Source organism: Triticum dicoccoides, chromosome 2B (genome assembly GCF_002162155.2).
Source record: "Triticum dicoccoides isolate Atlit2015 ecotype Zavitan chromosome 2B, WEW_v2.0, whole genome shotgun sequence".
Lineage (NCBI taxonomy): Eukaryota > Viridiplantae > Streptophyta > Magnoliopsida > Poales > Poaceae > Triticum > Triticum dicoccoides.
In genome coordinates, this window is record NC_041383.1 from 685,819,297 (window position 1) to 685,829,357 (window position 10,061).

The window sequence follows — 10,061 nt, forward strand, 5'->3', positions numbered from 1 at the left end:
GCCGGCGTCGGGGTCGACGGGATCGGGGCCGATCCCGATCCGGATCGGTGGGGGGGGAGAAGGGGATCGAGGGGGAGTGGGGGGCGCGAGTGGTGGATGGTTAGGGTTTCGGGGGTGAGGGGGAGCGGATAAGGTGAGGGGGTGGGTGGCCGGCTGGGCCTGGGGGGGGTTTGGCCCAGTTGGGCCTGTGGTCAGCTGGGCCGAAGCCCGGGGGGGTTTCTCTTCTATTTTTTTTTATCTTTTGTTTTTCTGTTTTATCTCTTTTCTTTTATTTATTTTATTTTCTGTTTTAACTCATTTTAAATTATTTACACATTTTATAAAAATGGGTTTGTTGCACCATAATTACATTTGTAATATTTAGTGCAAACCAAACATTTTTATTTTAATTTTTGAAAACTTTATTGTTATCATTAATTTAAATTTTGAATTTGAACGGTTTCGAATTATTGCGAGGATAGCAACAGTAATCGGGATGACGTGCCATGATTAGCATGGGATTACTGTAGCAAGATCATCCGGGCGTTACACGAGCCTCGGGGGTTTCTCCTGCGATGGGAATACGCAGGGGATCCTCGTTCCTGCGGCGAAGTTCCTCTCTTTGCAGAGAGTCGAGTGGCTCGGGCTGGTACTCTTCGTAGCCTCGTGCAGGGTCGCCGCCGTCACCTGCTCCACCACCACGGGCGAAGCCAGGAGGGCTGTGGGGCCCGTCGACCATCAAGATTTCCGCCGCTGGATCACTGCTTCCGCACTCGGATGTAGTCTCTACGGAGCCAGTCGACTGATCGAACAAGCCGTAGAGAGATTCGTTGGGCTCGATTGCCGCAACTTGGGTAGTGGCCGATTGGCGAGCCACCGCGTGACTCACCCATCGCTGAAGCCTCGACCGGCCTGAGCGCTTGCGCTGGCGGGAGACCGGGAGGGTGGACGACGGAGGAGCCGACCGATACTGGGTCGACGGTTGCCGCAGCAGAACGCCGCGGACACATGCGCGAAAGTGCGTCGCACCGCGGACGGGGAGCGCATCTACGTCGAGTGGAGCCTCCTGGAGCCATGCGGAGTCGTCGGCGATGAAGGTGAGAGTGCCGAGACGGATCTCTTGACCCTCGACCAAAACTCCAGCAGACACCATGATGAAAGTACTCGGAAGAATCGCAACTTCTCCACAAAATCGCTAAAACACCCGCCCCTAGGTGGGCGCCAACTGTCGTGGTTCTAAGCCTGACAGTAGAGTGGGGGGTAGGTATGGAGAGGCAAGGTCCTAGCTATGGAGAGGTTGTAAGCACCAAGGATGTACGAGTTCAGGCCCTTCTCGGAAGAAGTAACAGCCCTACGTCTCGGAGCCCGGAGGCGGTCGAGTGGATTATGAATGTATGAACTACAAGGTGCCGAACCCTTCTGCCTGTGGAGGGGGGTGGCTTATATAGAGTGCGCCAGGACCCCAGCCAGCCCACGCAGGAGAGGGTTTAAGGTGAGTTAAGTCTGGGGCGTTACTGGTAACGCCCCACATAAAGTGCCTTTACTATCATAAAGTCTACTTGATTACAGGCCGTTGCAGTGCAGAATGCCTCTTGACCTCCTGGTGGTCGAGTGAGTCTTCGTGGTCGAGTCCTTCAGGCCAGTCGAGTGAATCCTCGTTGGTCGACTGGAAGGCGACCTCTTCTAAGGATGTCCTGGGGTAAGTTACTTCGATCAGGTCCATGACCCTACCCTAGATACATAACCCCATCAGGGGCCCCCGTCAGCGGCGCTATGGTACCTACCCCTGCGCTCCCCCTGCCACTCTGGCAACTTCACGGCGCCATGAATTGGGGCGCTACACAGTGGAGCATAGCGCCATTCTGGCAGGCGCGATGCAAACAGGTCAGATTCAAAAATATTTGCAAAGCAGGGTCAAATCACGATTAACTTTCTAGATAAGGTCAAAACAGTGATTTTAGCCTTGGTTGGCGAGTTGGTGCGCCGTCGCCGCTTTGCAGCCCGTGACTCGGCGAGTTGGCAGGTGCACGGCCACTTTTTTGTTCCTGAATGCGAACATTAGCGAGCCCAATACTCCACACTCGGCAGCCAAGGTTGGTTGTGGTCGGCAGCACTCAGAGCAGTCGACCGCGAGTACTTCCAAGAGATCGCCGTGCGTGCCAGCAATTTGTAGTCAGATACTCCCAAGTTTCGCTCCCGTCCCGGAGGAAGATGTCGACCTTCTCCCCATGTTTGCATACTCCGATGATTACGTCCGACGCGTCACTGTACTGCTCGAGGAAGCCGTAAAAACAAATTGCACGCACATCTCGAGAAAAACTGCCCCCCCAGGACGAGGCCTGCCTGCCTCGCCGGCAAGAAAGACCGGTGGACTGCGAGGTGAGTGCCAATGGAATCTTGAGTTGATCCCTTCAACGGCATCCGCAGCTGCACGATCCCCGAGCTAGCTAAACAAACCTGGCGAGCAACCTTTCCGCTTAATAAACAGCTCAATGATCTCGCATTTTTCTCTAGCAGCATCCTGAGCTTGAAGTTTTCAAGGCTGCAAATGGTCACTATAGCTGGTGCACGCGTTTGAGTGCGCAGACAAGATGTGCAAGTGCGCGCGCGAGTCCACTGTTCACGAGTTGCTGCCGTGGCGAGCATGCACGGTCGCACGGGTGCACCACAACTTAAGGAGGGGACCTCCAGATTTTTAATTTCTGTTGTGTGTTTTCTTTTCTTCATCTTGTGTGTGATAAAAATATCGCGTACAGTACACTGCACGACAGGCATTTGTGTCTGTCTATTATTGGCGTGGGCTAACCATGTGGGGCACCTGTCTCGTGTGTTGGCAAAAAGCCTGGCGCGCTAATTATCGGCACTAAACCTATCACTAGTTTAAGCGAAGCTGCCTATTATACCGATACAAGTACGATCAGAATAAATTGGTGCCCAAGTCTACGACTAGAGGAGGAACGACGAATTCTTCTCCAATGATTTGCTACCAGTCTGGTATAGTTGCTAATTATACTTTCGAGAGTTTTCAAAGTACGGCTACATTTCCAGTCTTCAGGAAATATCACAACCTTTTTTTTAACTTGAAAATATCACAACTTGCATCAACAGGGACGTTCAAGAGCGGTGTCTCCTTTTTCATCATTGGGGACCGGTCGACCTCTTCACAGACATAGCACGATCGCCGTCGTTTTCCTCTCGGTGGATCCGAGCGCATGCATGCCCGGCCGTCCGGCGCGCGGTATTGCCATGCCCGACCCGTGGGCGCACCGGACCACAGTATTCCGACGGCCTTGCCGTGTCCGTCTCCACTCACCATATGGAGCCGGATTCCCTGACGTACGGCCCCCTGCCGTTGGGCCGCTGACGGGTGGGTCCGGGCCCACACGTCAGTGTGTGGGCCGTACGTTAGACGAGCCGCGTCCTCACCATATATACCTGAGCCTTCCACTCCTTTCCTCACCCAACTCGCTCGCTCTCCTTTTCCTCCCTCTTCTCGCAACACCAAAAGCAGCAACCAAGCGCACCACCAAGCTCAGCTCTGCTCAGCATTTTGCTGCAAAGACACCTACACACACATACCAATATACCATGGCGCCATCAGTGGCTTGCTCCTTCTTCTTCGACAACGAGCAGATCGGCGAGCCCGGCATGCCGGCGATGGACGCGTGCGCGCTCTGCGCCAAGCCGCTGGCGCGCGACATCGACGTCTTCATGTACAGAGGGGACACGCCCTACTGCAGCGAGGAGTGCCGACACGAGCAGATGCACCTCGACGCCGTCTGCGTCAAGCAGGCCGCGCGGAGGCAGCAGCGGTTCTCGGCGGGGACGGAGGTCCACCGTGGGCAGCGGCAGTCCAGCAAGGTGTCCGTCGCTAGCTAACTGGCCGGTGCTCTAACGGCAGTCCAGCAAGATGAATTCTGAAGAATACAGCATCTCAATTCTGAAGAACCATCGACGTCTCCTTCTCTCCGGCCGGTGCTCTAGCCGGGACCGGTGGAGGCACCAGATGCAGCTTGGCGTCGCCAGCGGAAGGCAAGGCAGGGCAGCAGCATCAGGCGGCACGAAGCATAGCTGCCTGTAGCTTCCCACATGTCCATGTCAAGCTAATTAGGTTGCCCGTGTCGGAGGAAATTGTACCTGATTCTTGGTCGGTCTATGCTGTGCTTTGCCGATGAATTGATTTGATTCGAAACGAAATAGAAAAGGCCATGGATCAACACATGATTCACATTTAACTTCTATTTGGGTCGCTCTTGTGCGCCCTATCTTGTTTTGTTTTTCTTAATGATTGAATGCTGTTTGGTTTTGGGTAGCACATGCTGGGGACACTGTGCACTGTCACTGTAAAAAACAACATGGCAAATGACCTACAAATTATCTTGCCTCTAAATTCTGTTATGCTTTTCGGATTTATAGCGTCTCTAATGTTTCTAGTGATATTCCAATATGGTTTTGGCCGGGATTTTATCCATATAATTTTATGATTTTCTTAGGGTCCCGATAACTGCCACACGTGTGGGGATCTGCCCACACGTTCTGTGTGGTGCCTAAGAGGACCAGCCCACACGCTTGTGTGTGGACAAAACAACTAGCGCCTACACGTCTTTTTTTGGGTCCCGATAACTGCCACACGTGTGGGCGTTAAGAGATCTGCCCACACGTTCTGTGTGGTGCCTAATAGGACCAGCCCACACGCTTGTGTGGGCAAAACAACTAGCGCCTACACGTCTTTTTTCCCTCCCGGTCTCTCTTATACGCGTGCGTGCGGGCGAAATAGATAACGCCCACACGCCCGGTACGTCAGGCCTCGCACCTCGTGGTTCTGCACGCCCCACGTGACACTTTACCGCGCGCACGCAGTTGCCATGGGCCGGACCCTCGTCTATGTTCATTTAAGTGCAGTTGCCATGTCGCTAAACTACCGTTACCATGTCGGACAACTACAGTTGCCATGTCTGCTCAACTGCAGTTGCCATCTCAGGTCGAAGTTCCAGATTGCCATTTTTTGGACAACTACAGATGTTGCCATGTGTGGTCTGGTCTACTGCAGTTTCTATGATTTCAAAACTTTAGGAGTTGCTACCTACTAACACTAGGCAGTTGCCATCTCATGTCAAAGTTCCAGATTGCCATTTTTTGGACAACTACAGCTGTTGCCATGTGTGGTCTGGTCTACTGCAGTTGCCATGATTTCAAAACTTTAGGAGTTGCCACCTACTAACACTAGGCAGTTGCCATGTAGCACTGGAAAAATGGCATGGCAAAAAAACATGTTCGGGTAAAAGAGAGAGTTGCCATGTGCTCACAAGCACGTTAGGGCAGTTGCCATGTAAAAAGAAAGAGTTGCCATCTACTTACGTGCACGCTAGGGCAGTTTGCCATGTACCATGCAAAACATATGGCAACTGACATGTTCGGGTAAAAAAAGAGAGAGTTGCCATCTGCTTGCAATCACACTAAGGCAGTTGCCATGTACACTGCAAAACGCATGGCAACTGGCAGCTTGGGTGTGGGAGAGGAGACGGACGTGTGGGCGAGATGGCAAACGCCCACACACCAGCCCTTGTGCGTGACTAAAAACTGGTGCGTCGGTTGACTGCTAAACGCCCACACATCAGTCCCTCCGTGTGGTAAAACGGATGTGTGTGCGAACTATGTCACACACCACACACACGTCTTGTCCTACGTGGCACAGAAAATAAGTCAGATTGTGCCAACATTCATGCATGTAGTACTGGACGGTGATGGATGCGTGTATACGAGATGGTCAACGCCCACACATGTGGACGTTAACATTTTCTTTGGGTCCTGATAATTGCCACACGTGTGGGCGTTAAGGGATCTGCCCACACGTTCTATGTGGTGGCTAAGAGGACCAGCCCACACGCTTGTGTGTGGGCAAAACAACTAGTGCCCACATGTCTTTTTTTTCCTCCCGGTCTTTCTTATACGCGTGCGTGTGGGCGAAATAGATAACGCCCACACGCCCGGTACGTCAGGCCTCGTACCTCGTGGTTCCGCACGCCCCACGTGACACTTTACCGCGCGCACGTAGTTGCCATGGGCCGGACCCTCGTCTATGTTCGTTTAAGTGTAGTTGCCATGTCGCTAAACTACCGTTGCCATGTCGGACAACTACATTTGCCATGTCTGCTCAACTGCAGTTGCCATCTCAGGTCAAAGTTCTAGATTGGCATTTTTTGGACAACTACAGATGTTGCCATGTGTGGTCTGGTCTACTGCAATTGCCATGATTTCAAAACTTTAGGAGTTGCCACCTACTAACACTAGGCAGTTGCCATCTCAGGTCAAAGTTTCAGATTGCCATTTTTTGGACAACTACAGCTGTTGCCATGTGTGGTCTGGTCTACTGCAGTTGCCATGATTTCAAAACTTTAGGCGTTGCCACCTACTAACACTAGGCAGTTGCCATGTAGCACTGGAAAAATGGCATGGCAAAAAAACATGTTCGGGTAAAAGAGAGAGTTGCCATGTGCTCACAAGCACGTTAGGGCAGTTGCCATGTAAAAAGAAAGAGTTGCCATCTGCTTACGTGCACGCTAGGGCACTTTGCCATGTACCATGCAAAACATATGGCAACTGACAGTTCGGGTAAAAAAAGAGAGAGTTGCCATCTGCTTGCAATCACATTAAGACAGTTGCCATGTACACTGCAAAACACATGGCAACTGGCAGTTTGGGTGTGGGAGAGGAGACGGACGTGTGGGCGAGATGACAAACGCCCACACACCAGCCCTTGTGCGTGACTAAAAACTGATGTATGGGTGAACTGCTAAACGCTCACTCACCGGTCTCTCCGTGTGGTAAAACAGATGTGTGGGCGAACTATGTCACACACCACACACACGCCTTGTCCTACGTGGCACAGAAAATCAGTCAGATTGTGCCAAGATTCGTGCATATAGTACTGAACGGTGATGGATGTGTGTGGACGAGATGGCCAACGCCCACACGTGTGGGCGTTAACATTTTTCTTTTCTTATTATCTGAATCTTTTTGGATTTTCTACCCCCTGTTCACAAATATAAATGTTCTATTTTTTAATCGAATGCATATAGACATGTTTTAGTTTGTTCTTTTGCTCATCTCATTCTGTACGTAGTCTATATATTAAAATATTCAAAACATCTTATATATGTGAATGGAGGAAGTAATTGTGTGTAGTAAGTGAATTGGCCGGTTTGGTGCCTCTACCTTGAGCTTCCCACATGGGTGAACCTTCCAATTTTACTATATATCAAGGATATTTTCCCAAAATTTATACCATTGTGATTTTTCTTCTTTTGAAATATACAAGATTCACTATACAAAATAATGACAGGGAGTGTGAAAATCTCAGCAATGAATGCAATAAGTTAGAGATGATTTTAAGCATCATAATTGACTTGAGCGTTCAAAATATTGAGATCAATCTGGGAATAGCCAATCAAGTAAGAATGCAAAGCACATATCAAGATCACATAGCTAATGAATAAATGGCGTGCAAGATAGCTAAGTAGGTAACCAAAGCCTGTTCAGGTTCCTCATTCCAAGTCCTGCGGAAAATAAATGATAGCAACGGTTGCTTGATACTGGGAAGAAAAGAACTCCATTGTGCAGCCCGTAAGAATAAACTCCACTATCAATTTTGTACTTCACAGGTTCAATATCAGACAATTTCCAATTAGTCTTGTTCAAGGATGACAGACTGCAGAATGAAGGTTTGCTACAACCTCCAAAGTCTACTTGGTTTATGGAAATGATGTGGGTAAAACCAGACTATTTCAGACAACAATTAGAGGAGATGAACAAAAGGATCTCAAGTAAAAATTTGAGAATTCGATAGTAAACCTGAGATTTATAATGATATTAGTATGTCTCACTAAACCATGTGGTATGTTGCACACATGCTCTAAAAGTGATCATATAACTGATAACATGTTAATAAAGGTATGTAAAAAAAGGCTAATAGGTAGCTATGGCGAACCGGTAGAAACACATATGAGAAAATGAATGTAGCCCATGTAGAGACTGCAGACCAATCAATCATGAAAAACTCAAACATTTACATGTACCTGGCAATGTGAATGAAGAAATAGTTCGTCATCTTCCGACAAAATGCACCAATTCTTCATACCTCAACAAGGCTGCCTGAATCTTAGATTTGTAGGACATGTATTGTTTGATATCTAAGAGAGACAATGCAAATCAGATCCTCATACAAGTAAGCACCAATACTATGCCAAATTTATAAAATCATTGCATAAAGCATTCTCGTCTAGTATTGCCCCATCTTCTAGCCTAATAACATAAATACAGATGTGCTAATCCACCAAAATGTAGGAAGCATGGTTATAGAATATATTGAGTTTGACTTAAAAGTTGCATTCTTCCTAAATCAAGACCAATCAATAACTGTACCTCATAAGAAGGAACATTATTTTCTCAATTGATGGTGCCCTGTGACTTGACAGCTGCTCCCCAAGCAATGCCCATGGACCTGGCTGCTGCTCCTGACGTGTGTGCAGGCTGCTACACTAACCGCCGGCCTGCATCGCTTCATGAACACAGGATCAAAGAATCAATATACCAGCATGGAAGAGACTCTCACACAAGAAGAAATAACTCACCCACTTACACTTGCTTCACACAATCGCTGCAAATCGAAGGAACACAAACAACAAAGGAAGATATGAGGAGAGGAAGAGAATGAGCAAAAGGGGATCTGGACTTGTAGGAGAAACCAACCAGGGGGCTCGTCAGCTAGACTCGGCTTCGAGTTCTTGCGGAGGGCCAACGTTCCGGCCGGCGCCTCATACGCCAGCCGAGCGAGCGCCGGTGACGAGGTCGTAGGAGTTGTCATTAGAACAGAGGAGATGAAAGCCGCACCCCCACCGTTCTGTCGGGAAACATAGCATGCAATTTTGAAAAAAATTCCTACACTCACGCAAGATCTATCTAGGAGATGCTAGCAACAAGAGCGGGAGAGTGTGTCCACATACCCTCGTAGACCGAAAGCAGAAGCGTTAACTTAACGCGGTTGATATAGTCGAACGTCTTCTCGAATGAACCGATCAAGTACCGATCGTACGACACCTCCGAGTTCTGCACACGTTCAGCTTGATGACGTCTCTCGAACTCTTGATCCAGTAGAGGCATGAAGGAGTCGATGAGTTCCGTCAGCACGATGGCGTGGTGACTGTGTTGGTGATATGATCCGCGCAGGGCTTCGCCTAAGCACTACGACAATATGACCGGAGGAGTAAACGGTGGAGGGGGGCACCGCACACGGCTAAGAAACAACTGCTGTGCTTTGGGGTGCCCCCTTGCCCCGTATATAAAGAAGGAGAGGGGAAGCCGCCGGTCCTAGGGGCGCGCCAAGTGGGGGGAGTCCCACTAGGACTCCTAGTCCTAGTCGCCCCTTCCTTTCCATCGGAGGGGGAAAGAGGGAAGTGGAGGGAGATAGGGAGAAGGAAGGGGGGGGCTCCCCTTTGTCCAATTCGGACTCCCTTGGGGGCGCGCGCGCCACCTCTAGTGGCCTTCCTCCTCCTCTCCACTATGGCCCAATAAGACCCATTACTTCCCCGGGGGGTTCCGGTAACCCCTCGATACTCCAAAAAATACCCGAACCTCTCCAGAACCATTACGGTGTCCGAATATAACCTTCCAATATATCAATCTTTACCTCTCGACCATTTCGAGACTCCTCGTCATGTCTGTGATCTAATCGGGACTCGAACAACCTTTGGTCACCAAAACACATAACTCATATAATACATATCGTCATCGAACGTTAAGCGTGCGGACCCTACGGGTTCGAGAACTATGTAGACATGACCGAGACACCTCTCCGGTCAATAACCAATAGCGGAACCTGGATGCTCATATTGGTTCCTGCATATTCTATGAAGATCTTTATCGGTCAAACCGCAATGTCAACATATGTTATTCCCTTTGTCATCGGTATGTTACTTGCCCGAGATTCGATCGTTGGTATCTTCATACCTAGTTCAATCTCGTTACTAGCAAGTCTCTTTACTCGTTCTATAGTGCACCATCCCGATACTAACTCATTAGTCACA

At 49.5% G+C, this 10,061-nt stretch overlaps 1 protein-coding gene across 1 annotated transcript; it reads left to right on the forward strand.

Moving 5' to 3' along the window:
- Window positions 1–3,443: 3,443 nt before the first annotated feature.
- On the forward strand, window positions 3,444–4,220 carry LOC119368328 (FCS-Like Zinc finger 2-like). Its single transcript, XM_037633618.1, has one exon. It carries the CDS (start codon window positions 3,568–3,570, stop codon window positions 3,856–3,858), a length of 291 nt encoding a protein of 96 aa, XP_037489515.1. The 5' UTR covers window positions 3,444–3,567; the 3' UTR covers window positions 3,859–4,220.
- The last annotated feature ends 5,841 nt before the right edge of the window (window positions 4,221–10,061 follow it).

Bases quoted from the DNA above. Each gene is read 5' to 3' on its own strand.
- LOC119368328 (XM_037633618.1), top strand. From the start codon at position 3,568: ATGGCGCCATCAGTGGCTTGCTCCTTCTTCTTCGACAACGAGCAGATC.